Raw genomic sequence first — 17,591 nt, 5'->3', positions numbered from 1 at the left:
CTAATCAATTACATAGCACTAAAGAGTAAGCGAGAAACTACGCGAAATCAAGACTATTAACTTGAAATCACGACTTTAGTTGGAGTTTCGAGTTAGAAGTGGTTTATAACAGGTATGATCAAATACCGAACGCTAGTTTTAAAATTATAAACTGGATTTTGAATGAGGTGGTTCGAGATGACGGTATTTGAGTTAACGGGTTCTTAAGGTACAAAGATTATATATTCCAGGATTACCAACAAATACCTTCTGGTTATTAATATTCATAATTGAAGTATAATTCGAGTCAATTGCAGAATTGAAAGCATTTCTTCTGATTTCTCCATCTAAGGCTTTACTTTAGTGAAGGTCCCAATATTCCTCTAATGAATATAACCACGATACTCTTCTAGAAAGGACATCATCCTAGTAATTTTAAAGAAATCAAATCATAATACTCTTCTAAGAAGGGATCCCCGTCTCAATATTTCCCCTAGAGGGGATGGGTCTCGCACACCACCCGACGCGTGTTGTTGCACAGCGTGTTGGAGAAGCGGTACATCCATGCAGAACTGAGTTCCATGCAGTTCTCAACTCCGGGGTTGTTGGGTTCTGGAGCTCCTGCACCAGTCTGTGATTCAGATACATAATTTCTTATTTTATACACTGTATACTTTTACTGTATATACTGTATTGTTTTTACTATTTACTTTGCAAGACTTACACTTCGTGAAAAGTATATCATGATTAATATCCAATTAATTATCTGATGCATGTTTACATCGAGAGCTACTTGAACAATCTCGATCGGCATAACCTGGCGAGTAAAGTGTGTAGCGTCTAGATGTAATTAATAATTGTGTAACAATAATTCAGATTAGAACCAAATGTAGAAATTAGATTTATCGCTAAAAGATAAACGTCACAACTGTGAAAGCAGCATTTAGTTTATTTCGTTCCGACCTTCTGTGTTTATTTACATTGCTCAACAACCTCTCATTACAGTAAGCACTGCCAGGATTATGCTTTTATATACTTTACTTATTTTTAACCTAATCCCGATTTATTTGACTATTTGAATTGTTTATTTCGTGTATATGTATAACTAGTAACTGTTCTGTATTCATACAGGTTTCAATACATGGAATCAAGAACGTAAAACTTGAAAGAGAAGCGTCTTCCTATGCCTACATTCTATAGCTAGCATAGGTCACTAGCTTTTATACGCTTTAAGTGTAGATGTTGACGATCAATGGACAGAACGAAATTGTTTCAAATGAAATCAATAAAAAAAATATTATTGATGCGCGTGTACCAACATATTAGGATTAGTATACAAATATAACTGTAATATATTAACACGACTTAACACGAGTAGCACGACTTTTTCCTTAGAAATTTGTGCTTTGACCACTAGTGTTTATGCAGATGAACATGAGTATTACAAATCTGTTTTCGTTTGAAGGATGTTGCAAAAAATTATTACTGTGAAGTGACCCCAATTAAAATATTTGATCAATTACTGAATTAAATTATAAAAGCATAGAGCAGAGACCTCAGATTTGAGTGTAAATGAATAAACTGTTCGTAGCTCTGAATATCTTGAATTACGATTACATGGCGCAAGGCCTGAAGCGTGGCATTGAATTCTAGATTAAGTGCACTTTATAATGGAGAAAATTTGTATAAAATATCAACGAATTCGAATATCGTATATATTTACTGTTTGTACTTTCATGTAGATTGATAACATTTCAATTAAATATTCAGCTTACATTGCCCCAGTATGGAACACCCATTGCCATCGGCGAACCGTCTATCCAGCGCCATTGCCCTTCCACGGCGAGATCTGAGCCACCGATCCAAAATGTAACCGGTTTGTAACCTTAGAAAAGAAAGAAATATGAGTAACATTATGAAATAGTATATTAAATTTCAAATTTTAAATATACGACCACAATTTTTCACGAATGATCAAAATGAACATTTGAAAATGCGATGGAGATACTACAGATAGACATTTCAGATACTATAGATAGCGAATAGACTGACAGATACTAGACAATCCAGTAATTTAGGATTCCGTGCTTTATTCGGTACCCATCAACACAAGTAAGGCCTGGCTTTTTATTCAGGTGCCTCAAAGATTCTGGTTTGCTTAACTCCTTCAGATGAGTTCACCTTTCTGACTTATTTACTGTCGTGCTAGGTAAATTTCTTTACTTTATTGGTAGGAATCAGTTTAGGGTACAGAAAATCTTAGTTTTTGTATAATATATAATCCGACTGTGTAGGGTGTCACCTTTCTCGGTTAGGTAGAGGTAGACCTTGCGGTACTGATGACAGTCATCTAGAATGATCAAGTCTCCACCAAGCAGTCCACACAGGGTGCGTGCGGCAGCCCAAGTACTTCCAGCCTGGATAACGTGGACGCATTGCGTGCCCACCAACACAAATGGCTGCCCACAATGTCCTTTATTGAAATATAAATGTGTGCTGTGTAAAGTAATATGAAAACTAAACGAGGCTATGCAAGGAACGTGTTTATACCTACAGTTGAATTTCTGAATAATTTCCGTAAAATATGAAGAATACTATTTCAGAAATTGTTTTTAGGATTGATGTATAAATAATTAAAGCAGATATGTGTTTGGCATACGGAGCACATGATTTCCTCACCATGCAGTGGTGTTCTTGAGCAAATAGGATAACCGCGTTTTGTCCCACAGTCATCATCAGCGAAAGCCCAGTTTTGAGTGGGGTAGATGACGGCGCAGTTTCCCGCAGTACCGCTGTCAGGTTCTCTCCCCGCCTTTACTGGAGCATTCTGAAAATAATTTATGCGGCTTATAGCTTCATTTCATTATGCGGCTTATAGTTAATATTCTAATAATAAATACGTCACACTCCACGAAAATGGATATGGGAAGTTTACACTTCAGCTGATGCAAACGCGAGTAAATATCGACAAGTCGCTATTCGCTTCGTCGGCAAAATGAAAAAGCTGAATTCTTCTACCGATATTTTAAAAGGAGAGTGAATGAAGTGTAGTTCGGCTGCACAATTGGCCCTGTTTTATGTGTTTATTTACAGTCATAAACTAGTTTCAATGGTTTTGCTCATTCTGTTTTAACTTCGGTTGCATCTCAGGATGTGATTTTTATCATTCAAGTATGCTGAAACGTTGGTTCATTTTGTTGGTTTATAAACAGAATGTTAGTATTTTGCTAATATATCAGCGTCTGTCCATGAGGATAGTTACTACAATAAGAGTACGATAATCAGCATCGCAACTTTGCGCATAGAGACTGCGCAGTCTCTAAGAGTTTCATGGGGAAGCTTGAACCGTTGTCGAAAGAGGACGTTCCTGCAAACCTCTCTGTTTCCCTATAATTGTGATTTGTGAAAGTGACTAACGATACCTCAATGATTAATTCATCTGAGGGTCAAGATCTCATTGATCCTGGTGCTTCACCAAACGCATCAGAGTTGACAATGTCAACCGAGTACAAAAGTAGTGTAAACGGTTGTGCGCGGTGAGGCACTGCAGCAAACGACTCAAAGCGCATGTCGTTGCCACTAGTGTAAACGGGCACGCGCGCGCCAAGACTCGGCGATCACGCTCTTTCTCGTCCAGAATTTATGGTGAGTATTTTGTTTGGGGTTTCATTATTAAGAGTGCAATAACTTGTTGTACATAAAATTATTTCCGTAGCATATTTGTGATAATGACTAGATAGTCAAATACAACGATTTCTTGCTGCATTAGACTAGCTAGCACGAGTTCTCGGGGCATAAATGTCTTAATTTATTGTCTTATTTTAAGGAAAGTTTCTACCATTATTAGATACTGCAGCCGAGTTTATTTCACTGATACCCTGCCTCCCACAGTCCAAGAAAGAATTTGATTCACTAAAATTATCATTAGTTCACGGAGGATTTGTTCTTTTCATTGTGACCTAACTAATGAAACTAACTAATTGGAAGAGCACTCTAAATACTTTCATGTCGAAATTCGCTACAAAAAATTTCATCGTAATAAACATCCGCACAAGGAAATTCAATTTATCTATCAATTAATAACGGAATGAAAAAGTTCAATTAGGACTGGTAAAATTAAGTATATAACTTCAACGATAGCAGAGGCGCATTAATTTCAATATATTTAATTGGTAGCTTGAGAATTTACTAATTTTTTTTTCATTAAATGACGTTCGTGGGATAAATTATTTTCGTTTAATTGGGAAATAGCTGAACCTTTACCTACGTGAAGCGTGAGAAGATTTTTTCATCGCGGAAATGCTGATAATATGAAAACGCTTGAATCATAAAGCAATTACCGTTCCTGCGTTCGAGAGTATAGATAAATTATCAAAATTACAGTATTTCTTATTAATTTGGAAGGCGAGTCAGGCTTTGAATTAAATGCAAACAATTGCAGGGAATGGCAGGCGCTTCTCCGGGACTCCTCTGCTGAACACGACGGTCGGTAGCCCATTGTTGTGCCTCCGCCTGTGCGGGGACTGGGGCGTCTGTCTCGGCTTCAGCTACAACGGTGACGTATCTTAAACTAATTAACTTTTTGGGTGTAAATTTTTATGTTAAAATTTATCGCACGAACCATAAATAATCAATCTATGCTAGTCGTGTATATCACAGAAATCTAACGGAAAATAAGTTGCCTGTTAAGAATGCTCATTTCTCTTTCTGTGACTGCAATCAAGTTCGTATGTTTTCAATGGGGCTGAGTAGATGTGAGAATTCACTGGACGCCTTATTTGGTCAACTCAGCCGTCACTCCTCGCCTCTCGTTTGCCATCGAATTTCACGCTCTTATTTTGCATTCAAATATTCCTAATTCTGGTTGGAAAATCGAATGAAATCATTACTTATTCTCATGTCGTATAGTTCTCATCATGATCTAGGCTGTTCGTCACAGACTGCCTCGTTATAATTATAAGGTCCATTTGTGTCGCCACTGTCAAGTTCAGCTCAGTTCAAGCTGTCGCCTTCGGTGGTGGTGGTGCGTTGGCTCTTGGAAAGTTAGGAAAAAATAAAGAGGTGGCGGCACAGATTGACCAGAATGGAGAAAGGGAAATGGAAAAGACAATAGAGGTGTTAATAGGCTAATGGCGCATAATAGGATTAGTCTGGTTTATGTGTTTTGATCGAGTTGAATGGGGAGTGGCTGCCGCAGTCGGCAGACACAGCGCCGTCTCACTATTGCTGGTGGTTGAACTTTTCGGTTATTAAGGAAATTCTTGCGCAGACAGGTGATAATAAGACTTACTACCCATTCTATGCGGCGTGATGCTGCCAATTAATGCAAGCCACATAAATCTTCGAAAACTGGTGTTTCTCCTGCGGAAATTGCAGCAGTGGTGTATAACTGCATATATTGCATCCTTTCCAAAGTGCGTATTGCTCGTCAGCGTTTGTTCTGCAATTGTTTAATTAGTGATAACTTTCTTTTATTTGAAATCGCTAAGCTCAGGCATGATCATGATTCACCAAATTAAGCGTTAAAATTTGATGCAGGGTTGAAAAACTCGTTCAACAGACATCAAGTCTGTAAAATATAAAATGACCGTAGCTTTAACAATATACATTTATTCCTGTTTGATGCAGAGTATAATTGACGGCCTTAGATGCAAAGATGTATCCAGAGCTGGGCAGCACTACTTTGAAATGTAGCGGCGCTACCGCTACCGCTACATGCTCTAAATGTAGCGGGCGCTACCGCTACCGCTACACCCACTAGATTGTAGCGAGCTGGACGGGGATTGACAGGTACAGCACATGTATGTGCCGGAGGAGCGGCTAGCAAGATGACGGCTAGGCAGTACCGCTAACACTGACGAGCGATGCACTGCTCTGGCTATATATAGTTCTTAACAGGGATGACGTCACTAGGCGTGACTCTACCATGTGGGTACAGAACAAGCTATTAGATGGTGACGTATTATAACCTAAATGGTGATAGAAGATCACCGGACAACAGGCTGAGGTTGACAACATTACACCGAAATCTTTCGTACAGTTTTATTTTGCAATTTATATTAAGTATGTATCATGCTGGTTTTTCAATAATATTTAATACTATTGAGTAATACCTAAAGGCTTTATCTATAAATGTAGCGGTAGCGCTGTAGCGGCAAACCCTCGTATCGCTACTTAAATTTGTAGCGGGCGCTACCGCTGCCGCTACAATTGCTTAAATGTAGCGCCGCTACCGCTACCGCTACTGAAAATGTAGCGGCCGCTACATATAGCGCGCTACTGCCCACCTCTGTATGTATCTCAAATGAGTTTTGAGCTTTCGATGCATTAACCGATCTAGAGGATCCATGTCAACTGTCCCAGAAGTGTCGAGACTGTTATGCAGGAGGCGCGTGTCAACTGACGGGCGCCATGACAGCCCTCGTGGCGGCGTCGGGTTGGACCTCCTACGCCATCACCCAGCAAATCAGCCCTCAGCTTCTGGTGACCTTAATGGCATGGACTTGTTGCATAAGGCTAGAATTTATCCTTGAGAGTAGATCAAAAGATAACAAAATCAAAATGATCTGTATAATATTCGACTGCCTGGGCTTAGTTATTATCTATTTTAGACTTGCTATATCATTAGCTCTACGCTCTGCGTGCAGTGGCAAACAACCATTAGCAGTAGGCACATATAGGTGGAGTCATTCTATACTTTTAAAACGTTTAATTTAACTATTTTTATTTTGGTTACTTGTTTGACAATGTTCCATGAGATTGAACAAGAACAAGTGTAGTAACAATGTCTTCCCATCCATCTCAACACTGCCCGTCAACCTGTGAAATAGTCAAATTCCGCCATTTTTAACATAATTCAATTGGTAATTATTCCCCACAGAATCCCTGTGCAAGCAACCCATGCCCCGCCACCAAAGCCTGCGTGTCGTACTCGCCTCCAGCGAATGTGCCCTTCCATCCAGAGGCGGCACTCAACTACTCAATGACTGGCTTTGTCTGCACCAATGCTACGAGCTTACTCGATCAGCGCAATCAAAACAAGAGTAAGTTTATTTCTTAGCTTATTTTACATTGAACTTTCATGAATAATAAATGTATGGATAATGGAACACGGACCGGGCTAGATCACCGCAAATACTATAGAATTTTATAATATTGATGTGATGAGATACAAGTGAAATTTGTAAGAAATAAATTTTTACTCTATGCTGGTTGAAAGTAGTTCAACAGTCGTAGCGATCATCTAAATTGAAATAGAAATCGTAGAAATTGAACATACTGTTTATTCTAGGAACTTCTTACAGAAGGAACTGATCTATGTCTGTCGGACTGGTGAGTGGAGTGAAAACTAGATGATATATTTAAAAGTCGTCCGGGATTACTCTAAGTCTTTTGACCTGAAGCAACTGAGTCTAGGTTTTCCATTCCACTCCTCAGACTGCAAACTCGTGGTTTATTGGTACACGGACTTGCCTAACTTCGACATTGATGTGCCGGTAAACCTGCCCATTTCCGAGGCCTTCGATCGCTGCTCTCTCTTGAACTGCGTGTCGGTTATTGGGGTCTTCTATGGTGAGTTTGGACACATGAATGCCCTCATTGCAGTGCACCATGTTCTATGAATGCATATTCACACCATCCTCTTTCTCAATAGATACCATATCTCTGCCTAAAACTTAAAGTACAACTGTGGGCAGACCATTGTCCTCACCTAGAAATTAATCTCCATCATAGGTTTTTACTTATAAATTAATCACTAACATGCAAGTAGGCGTCTAAAAATAAGTACGTAACTGCGAAATATTAAATTTCAGACTTTATAAGGACGCCAAACCCTTGTAGGACAATAGAACTAAGGCGAGCTGCATCGTGATATAATCGTGTTAGTTTATACCAGAAGAGCCTGTAATTGCTGAAATTTGGCCCTTTAAATACATTATTCCACTGGATAAGTTAAATAACTAAAGCTTTGATCAACTCCACTCGTTTAAATATGATGTCAGCTTGTTTGCTCGATTTTTGATTCCTTTTACTTTGTTATGCCCCGTGACACGACTAGCCAAATTACTTCATAAATGAACACTATTGAAGGCATCAACATTTATGAGTCTCGGCTTCCTGTACATGTAAGTTATTTTCTCCGCGAATTGCTATTATTTTTATCTGAAAAAGCTTGTGTCAGCAATGCATTTCTCACATTGAGTGGAGTATTCGGTGTTCCAAGAGTAGACTATTTAGTTTGTACCGAAGAAGCTAGTGTATGTCAGCGCCATAATAGAACGCTGGAGTCTTGTTTCTTTGTAAACTTTTAGAGAAATCATTGGTGGCTTTCTTCTTGCGGCTTACTTTACCATTCACTACAACAATTTTTTTGATCCGCAGATCTGAGGGTAATGAAATGAATTATTATATCCGACAAAAAGGGTTGTTATTAACGTATTATTCATCTACTAAAGCGGTTCATGGATGTAGAAGCGGATGTTTGCGCTATATTTCAGTTTCATGTTATATCACAGCTAGAGGGTCGACCACTGTGATGGTCAAGTCCACGGCGCCGTTCATGGGAGCTGCGTCAAAGCTCTTCCCAACGCCACCCATCGTCATCAGCTGGTTCCCTGAGTGTGCCTGAACCAAGCTCGGTTCTGAGTGACTTCGTGAGCACCAGAAACGTGGTGCACTTGCAGTTTATTGAGTAGCCTGGTGTGTGCTGGAACAACATATCCGCCTTTCTTAAAAGTTTACACAATTTATTAGTAATAATGTAAGTCGTTAAGCTCATCGTTGAGAATCATCAGACTATTTGTATATATTTGAATGGCGCTGAGAGGTAGAGTTAACTTCAGCGTAGCAGCTTGATTGTGACTCGTTCAAGAGATTGGCTGTATGGAAGGCGTACAGTCAAGATATAGGTGCTTATACTATACACAGGGCTAGTGTACTGTCATAGTGTACTGTCCGGCTTACATACTGCATCGGTCAAGGTTACGGTTTTTATATTGTGTTATTATTTACAGATCACACAAAGAAAGGAGGCCATTAAAACTTGCTCTTCACTTTATCGAGGTCTGCCAGAGCTTTGTCACTAACGAACTTTTTGCTTGGCTATGCTCACGAGGACTAGAGGAAAAAATATCTTAGAGGCCTGTTTGCAGATAGTTCATAGCGGTGAGTAATTTGATGTATATATTTCCTCGATAATTGAATTTGTTCGATTCTAAATTACGTTGCTAATGTCAATACGATGAGAATGTCAGTAACCTATGTCAAAACAACCTGTCATTGCAAGAGAGAAGTCTAGGTGAGCTTAGAGAGAGAAGGAACAAATTTTTTTAAATCGTTGTTGACAAACGGTGACGCGTAACTGTCGCGTACACTGCCAGAACCGCCCCAGAGCAGGCGTTGGGCAGGTTTGAGCAGGCGGTGCTCAGTAAGGGCTGCGTAACGGCAGGACAGAGCACACCTGGGCAGGTACTCAGAAGCTAATTAGCGCTGATACGCGGCTGGCAATATCGTCTCTAAAGCGGACATTTCTGCTCTATCGCTGCTCTGTCGCGTCTCTACGCCGACTCTGCAGCCGGCGACGGCCTGCTCTATTCCCTGCCCTAAATTTTAACTGGGTAAGTTTTCTCAAATTGGGTACAAGCCAACAGTTCTGACGCGTGCTCGTAATACCGTTCCACGACATTCAGCACGTTGTGATGACAGCCCTGGGCGAAATGTGCCGTCTCTATATATATCTTTCAAATATTAATCGTAGGAATCCGTCATTTTAACTTAATTAGTCTTCACAAAATCAGACATGCACTCGGCTACATACATCGTAGACGCACAAACTAAATAATAATTGTAAGATGTGAAACAGTTCATAACATTTAATACAATGAAGTTGATTGTAAGAACTTGTAAATTGGAAGTGTTTACCAAATTAAATTATCGGAAAGCCATTAAAAAATTTTCGATCTGGATGGGCTGAGCGTCTGGTAAGAGAATAACTTTGGGAGCAAAATTAAATGTGAGCGTACGCATTCTTCTATGTACTTTGGGGTTTGTCCATCGCACCACTACATACTTATGAACTATATAGAATTTGTACTAATGTTACACAAGAACTTGAGCTATATACTAATGAGCTATACAATAGAATTTATGAAACTATATACTAATGTTATACAAGAACCTGAACTGCACCCTAAATAACTATAATATAGAATATATGCCACTCGCACTCATTCTTATGAACGTCATAATTACTTTTTTAAAATCCCTACGCCGTTGAACACCATAATTTGTAGCTTCATGTAACCCTATTAGCTAAAATTCAACTATTTTCTTCAATGTTAAGTATTATGCAATTGAACAATATTAAATAAAAAATATTATCAATTATTATGTATGAACGATATTGCAGCGGGAAGCCTCTACATGTACAGGCCACGACCATCAGCCATTTGTACACTACGTTGATAAATGACTATTGAAGGATCACGGGCAATAAAGGCATGGCAGTTAACATCTTTAATGAAAATACATCGGAAGAACACTTGTCATTTGCACATAGCTTTTGTATTATCGTGATACCACAGAGTATATTCCACCAGAAGATCCTTGGATGTTTATTGACGTAGAAGTTACGTTACTATATATCTTGTTTAGAAGTGGTCATGGACGTAAGTACTTCTTTCCCAAAATTATCTTTTAGTGGAGATTGCCGCTGCCGGCACGTCCATCCGAATAAACTGGCACGCTGGCCAATGGTTGAAATTATATTTTTCCAATGGAGACAGCATTTCAAATTACAGCTGTATATGCAGGTCTCCTTAGTAATAGACGGGAGCAATGGAATGCAGTTAACAGCAAAGAGTAAAAAAAGGAACCGGGATTTAATCAATTGACACGAGATCGGCGCAAATTTTTGATTAATCACTCTCAGCTGATGCTCTCTCTCTCTCCTCTGTCTCTCGTCTCTCTCTTCTTTTACCCTTTAAATGCCGCAAACCTCTTCTCAATATAGTTGCTGACCTCCATAAAAAATTATTGTGTTGCGAATGATTTGCCGCATATAAATGACTGAAAAATCCTAAAAATTATAAGTTTAACATGCCTATATAATCTTAAAACATTGCATACGACATAGTCGCACTTACCGTATTGACTACGGTAAGCGCGGCGACGACATTATGACAGCTAAGAGATTGACATTCTGACGAGTTATTTTAAATAATGTATTTTAATTGTATCGTAATCGTTATAGGGCATTATTCAGTTTATAGTGTTTTACGTTTATTTAATTAAACTCGTAATTTCCTGTCGTTCATACTTCGCCCTTCCCATTACTGAAAAAACGTAATTCTTCGACGAAAATTCAATACTGCATTTTGTCGAATTGCCTGAATTATTCACTGGAAGAATTATTGTTCGCTATAAATAAGACATGTCATGTCCCTTGACAACGCCGAGGAGGCGCGCCCGGGATCAGCTAAAAGGATAGCCTCCTACATACTTCACGTATGTAGCCTCCTACATACTTCACGTATGTAGCCTCCTACATACTTCACGTATGTAGCCTNGCGGCGAAACGTTTTATTTTATACTCATTTCCTTTATTTCCTTTCGAGTAATTTGATTGATCACAAGTCTGGTTCTACTGAACACAGCAGGAATATTTGTAGCGATAACACTGCTATTTTCACTGAACTTGAGTCAAGTTTTAGACCGTCTTGTGTATCATGGCTATGCAGACAGAATAAGTCATTCTAACCAATTATTCTTGCTAGGTACGGCGTGAACAAACTCAGTAATTATTCTTCCATTATCAACCTCCAATGTTGACGCAAGCGATTCAGCTTACCGTGGGCCATACCATCAAAATTCGCTCAATTACAAGTGGCCGCTAAGTACACGTAGCGACCGATATTTTTCTCGCCTTGAGTCTAGCTTGAAAAGCTGTAAGTGTTTGGCTGGCAGATTTCGAACTCTTACCTATTTCTGAAAGTATTTCCCCTGACATCGGATCACCTGCATGAAGACTTCAAGCGAATCATGCTGGTAGCAAGTAGCAAATTAGTTTTCGTGCATTAGACTTCAATTTAAATTAGGAGATAAAAATTGATTATAACACGAAGAATAAATTTTTCACCATATGTTTCTTACGGTCTTCTGTAACTTTAAGATATTATTTAATGTTAGTACATGCGCTCAAATTACCCATACTGAGGCCAAGTGCGTATAGCTTCAGTTGGAGCTTCATTTGCAGGCTTTAAGGCTTGATAATAATCTGATAAAAAATACATGAACATTTGTATGTTGAAATAATCAGGCGGGTATCCCTGATACGCTGTTCTTAAGTCTAGAACGCCACAGTTTCTTCCAACAAAACTCTACAATTTTAGGTTCGATATGCATTCTCATGCGCATATTTAGCCTAGGGGGCAATCATTACAGCTATTTAATCAGCGCAAAATAATAGAAAATAGCCAGTTCCTGGAAATGCAATTTTTCATCCACTGGATTTCCAGCCATCTCAAGAGATGTTTAAATTCTAGGCTAGAGGCATACATAGTCCATTTCAACAGAGAATGAATTGAATAAGTGGTAGGGTGGCCCGCAGTGGTAACAGTTCAGAGTACCAAGATTGGCGCAGAGAGGCGCGGGTTCGATCCCAGCTCTGTGCGCCAGTTTCTGGTCAGAATCGGCAAGGAGGCCGGGCGGTTAAGCACAGCATAATTGTAGCAGTGAGTTGCGAGTTCGAGACCTCAAAATTCCGTGAATATTCTGCGATGTTAAGAATCGGCGATTCCGCTATTACCGCTATTATTATTATTATTATTATTATTATTATTATTATTATTATTAGTATTATTATAATAATTATGTTCCTGGAAGTGAATGAAACAAAACATATATGTGGGCGCTCGAGCTCATACGCAAATATTTGAACATTATTAATATTTTCCATTATACATGTGAGGAAGCCCGTTAATTCTAAATAGTGTGAACAAATATTTTGCTCAAATCCACTTAAACTTTTTGGTTCCTGGCCACAAGCTTTCACAAACATCAGCTCCATGTCGCTATGTTGTTCATCCGACGCATGTTCAGTCGCTTGTATTACTTGAGTGCATTGATAATGAAAAAGTTTTAACTGCGATTCTAAACGCACTGTCTAACAAGAATGGAGGTTTGGCTGATTATTTCTCATAGCAAATATTTATTCGGCAGGGGAGCGCAGCCGTGCACCACCAATTTTGTGCACCAATAAGCCCTGAATCGAACGCCTTGGATCTCTCCGGACATCCACCATTCAGCCGTGAACCACTCGGCTTTGTCTTCCTCCGGCCTCGCATAGAACCTGCCGTGCACCACCAGGCCGCGGATCGAATCTGACTTCCGGGCATCGTTAAATTACGTAATTTTACGTTCACCTCATCTGAGGTTAGGTTTCAGATAGCATAGTTATGTTCCAAAATTTATCGTCCTTCGACAAGTGGCCGTTCGACCGAGGGCTGGTTCGACCCACGGCCTAGATACGGACGGCTTGAAGTGCTGAAGGCTACGTTCCGGAAGGCAGGAATCATGATGGTCCATTACATCCAGGGCAGTGGTGGTCTTCGGCAGGCGACCCTTCGGCAGCAGTTTAGGGTTCAAGTCAAGCTGATATAAGGTGTACGCGGTTTTTGCAACCAAAATTCAAATGTGACGCAACGATCTGGTAGCAATTTCGGAATATAGACTTACGCAACTCTATATTGCGCTATTCGTGAAGAACTCCTATAATGTAGGATATGTTGATGTTCAAGCATTCCTCGCTCCACGTACAAACAAATAATTTTAGCTGGTATAAGTAGAATTAATTGTAACTTATCTTACTTAAAGCAATCATAATTAGTGATTTAAGTACATGCACCGTTTGAATTTAATAGTGGGAAGCAGGAAGTAGGTGGATGGCATCTAAATACGGGCACAAATTGTTGCCAGTTATCGCCAGAATAGAATCATACTATTATTACCAACCGATAGCATACTATTCATTGTAATAGGAACATTCCATACGCGTTTGCGTACCAGCGGTTATTGCAGTTTAAAGGTTCACATTTATTTTACCGATAAAAAATGTAAGATAAACTATCAGAAGAAAAAACGTTGTAAAAAGCGGCAGAAAGTCAAGACTCAATTGAATTTGATTCGTAACTCGCTTGTTGAATACTAACCGTTAGAACACTGAGTTTGAAAAACCTGTTACTTGAATTTAGTACGAATTGATTATTATTTCGAATGGGAAATTTGTTTTTCCGGATTTGTATCTTTAGAGCATAAGTCATTCAATTTATTTTATTTAATTATTCATAACATATTTGCTGATATCAGTTATTCATGCAAGGTTAATTTAGCTATACCGGTAATTTGCAATTCGCTCAAAAGCCTCTTATTACGATGCGCTGATCGGAGATAGGTGTTCACTGAGTCTGTTAACTCGCTGCTCACCATCGATAAATGTTTATTGTAACTCATGTTTTCTGTGTTGTCACGAAGTAAATCTGCCTATACGAGGTACACCTCATAATGGAAAACTTATTTCCAGCTTGCTATCAATCATACAGGCTCGACGTTTCTCCACAGATGATCTTACGAATGGTCAGTGGAAGTAACTTGCTTCGTTATTGTGCATTGATTATACAATAGTATTAAATACGTTTGTGAACGCTTTGATTATCAACAATTAATGTTTGAATCGTTTTGGCTGAGCAGCCATGATAGTCGGCCTACGCTTTGTGCTCAGCTGATGAAGAGCATGAATACCATAGTTACCGGTCAAATTTGGCTCCATCTGTTCAGAAGGAGCAATATGGAGGCCAATCATCCGCGCTTAATTTGTGGATTCGATTGTACTTTCCTTGCTGAAACTATTTTTGAAATGTCGCCCTCGCGGCGACGCTGAAACAGTTAATTAGCGTCGGAGAGCTCAGATGAACTTCACAAGAGATCAAGCAAAATGTAACATAACATTGTTGGTCATCAAACTCGCTTGTTCGTTTCTTTTCTTATTCATCAATAGATTAGTAAATTAACACAGTCTTTAGCTTTTAGGGCATCATATTTGTGTGCGACGAGTTCAAGTTAGGTTGTCATCTGTGTTGTTAGGATAGGAGCGCTTTGGCAGGAATTGTGCTGTGCGGAGCTGTGGAGTCGGTGCGCGCAGTGCGTCAATGATGTTAGGTGGGAAATGACTTTATGTCGATATTATTAGTTGTGGATTAATATAATAATATATTATACTGGAATTGTATGTACTCAGATATATACTTATTAACTAATTATTACTTAAGGTTACTTCTGTTGTAATTTTTTATTGCTTTGATGGTGTGACGGGCGTCTCCAAATGGCGGGAGTCACCAAAGAACTGCTACTCCCAACTGTCGAGTAGTGCAAGAGTTACCGATCTTTTGTTTTGGATGCAGGCATTCGCGTGCAAACAAATTCAGTGTAAATAGTTATGGCTGACCCATTTCAATTGTCGTTCGATTAATATCCACATTGTTATATATGCGTCTGCCCGCCTTGAAGCTCGTAATCTTGTTGAGGTTCCTCGCAGGTTGAGGACGACGAGGCTGGAGGCGATGAAAGGTGGTTTGCTTATCTTTGATAATTACAAGAATCATTGCAAATATCTATTAAGTGCATGTGTGCTACAAGATAGATTCACAGTATCAGTTGATAGGCCTCAGCTTACGGTCATACGTTTAAGCCAGGTGTTCACATCACATTACAACTGTCTTCCAATTCTAGCCAGGTCTCCAGCCATGATTATCATCATAGATACAGATCGGTGTGTAAACTCTCGCACGTAATACACTTGAAGAACGATAAAATTGTACTGGAAGATACATACGGCTTTATTGTGAGAGATTTTTATCAGAAAATGGGGTTGACTAGAAATTTTGTGTATGAGTCATCCAGATACTCATTTTCTTCTATATTATTTGAGGACTGACTATAGTATAGACGAATTTTTAGAAGCGTAAGCTACTCATCCATATCTTCGGATTCTTCGCATAGGATTTGATAAATCCTATGAAATATATTTATTGCTAATTAAATATTTCTCTAATCCCGGCTTATTGTTTTAACATCAGTCTTTTACTTTAACTAATTTGCTGATTTTAGTCATTTAAAATCTTTGTAGCCACGCTGCATGCCGGTCATCCTATGTTTGCTCCGTTAAAATCGCTTGTTGAATTATAATAAATCGAAGTAAGCTAGTTTTTCAATACATCTCTCAACATACTACTGTCTTTAGATAGATGTGAACATAGATAAAATTATTCATGTGAACTGTGCAGCCATGATATCCTGTTATACATCTCTATGATGCTGAGTGCTCGACTGGCATCCGGGAGCATTCGAGACATATATATTAGTTAGTGGTCGAACATGGGAGTACTTAATTATGTGTTCAGTAAAGGTTTATATATATTTTTTCTACTCGTAAATAAGATGAATTGATGGAAATATTAATAAGTTTTGGTCGTCCCGCCTAGTAATATGTTGTTGAGTCAAAGCAGCTGAAGGGTTGTATGAGGAACTACGACGTATATGTATATTTAATGACGTAAATAGCATTCAATTCGCGCATGTTGCTTCCCATTAATGACTTACGAAAATCGAAAGATGCTGCGTCCCCAGCAATGCATAAAAGGCAACAGAAGAAGTAACAGTAGAGATACGAGTAACAGTAACGCTTTTCCGACACAATTGCGTTCAACTGCACGCGCGAGACGCTTAAGGCCCGTTTACACTAGAGGCAACGACATGCGCTTTGAGTCGTTTGCTGCAGTGCCTCACCGCGCACAACCGTTTACACTACTTTTGTACTCGGTTGTTTGAGACCGCGCGCTCTGAACACTAGTTGCCACCTAGATGTCAATGAGGATGGATGTCACCGAATTTGAGCTGTGGGCCAATGTTCTCGGGTGTGTTGCGGTCCGTCATTCTGCGCACTATGCCATCGTTTTCAATTAAGATAATGAGAATTTTTACCATTTTCTTCGCAGCAATTGTGGCGACTGTGTTGATTATGCTAGATCTGGCGTGTCGCCGATTCTAGACGTCCTAGATTGTTTTTGCAGCTTGCCAAGGATTTGAGACTAGACCCTAGCAACCCTTCGCCCTAGAGTATGTAACGCCAGTGCTGGAGGAGAGTTGATTAGAAAATACTGGGGAGTAACGATAAATTATTGAATTTCCAGTAGCACGTAGCACAAGCTGCTTGCAAGCCAAATATGAACTCAGATGGCATTAATTAGGCAAACCGAGAAAGTTGCCCTGAAAGTTAACTTAATTAGTCGACTAGAGAGTTGTACGTAGAAATGTAAGAGTCTACGACTCCTAGGTTTTTCTTTATTTTCATTCCAAAATTGGATTTATTTTGTTCCAATTGTCCATTTCGCGTCTCCAATCAAATACTATACCATAACGGGTGTGTCACTCTTGATCTCTCGTCCAAGTTTCCTGATTATCTGACACATCCGCATTATTTGAGGACTGACTAACATAAACGGGAAATCATGAATGAGTCGTATGGATCAAACTCACGTATGTGAGTTTGACAAGCCTGA

General features: G+C 39.3%; 1 protein-coding gene across 1 annotated transcript; it reads right to left on the bottom strand.

Moving 5' to 3' along the window:
• Nucleotides 1-456: 456 nt before the first annotated feature.
• On the bottom strand, nt 457-8,577 carry LOC108670995 (type-2 ice-structuring protein-like). Its single transcript, XM_047885269.1, has 7 exons — nt 8,494-8,577; nt 7,010-7,039; nt 6,240-6,266; nt 2,659-2,806; nt 2,282-2,452; nt 1,755-1,864; nt 457-610 (listed from the first exon to the last, which is right to left on the bottom strand). The coding sequence occupies exons 1-7, from the start codon at nt 8,575-8,577 to the stop codon at nt 473-475; spliced, it is 708 nt and encodes a 235-aa protein (XP_047741225.1). The 3' UTR covers nt 457-472.
• Between the last annotated feature and the right edge of the window lie 9,014 nt (nt 8,578-17,591).

The sequence above is a fragment of the Hyalella azteca genome, unplaced genomic scaffold, assembly GCF_000764305.2.
Source record: "Hyalella azteca isolate HAZT.00-mixed unplaced genomic scaffold, Hazt_2.0.2 contig17438, whole genome shotgun sequence".
NCBI classification, from domain to species: domain Eukaryota; kingdom Metazoa; phylum Arthropoda; class Malacostraca; order Amphipoda; family Hyalellidae; genus Hyalella; species Hyalella azteca.
The sequence above is the reverse complement of the archived record's forward strand: the minus strand, read 5'-3'. Positions and strand labels throughout refer to the sequence as shown.

Bases quoted from the DNA above. Each gene is read 5' to 3' on its own strand.
- LOC108670995 (XM_047885269.1), bottom strand. From the start codon at position 8,577: ATGGGTGGCGTTGGGAAGAGCTTTGACGCAGCTCCCATGAACGGCGCC. The intron at 2,453-2,658 runs GTGAGGAAATCA...ATTTCAATAAAG, and splicing joins CTCAAGAACACCACTGCATG to GACATTGTGGGCAGCCATTT. The intron at 1,865-2,281 runs GTGACACCCTAC...TTCTTTTCTAAG, and splicing joins CCTCTACCTAACCGAGAAAG to GTTACAAACCGGTTACATTT.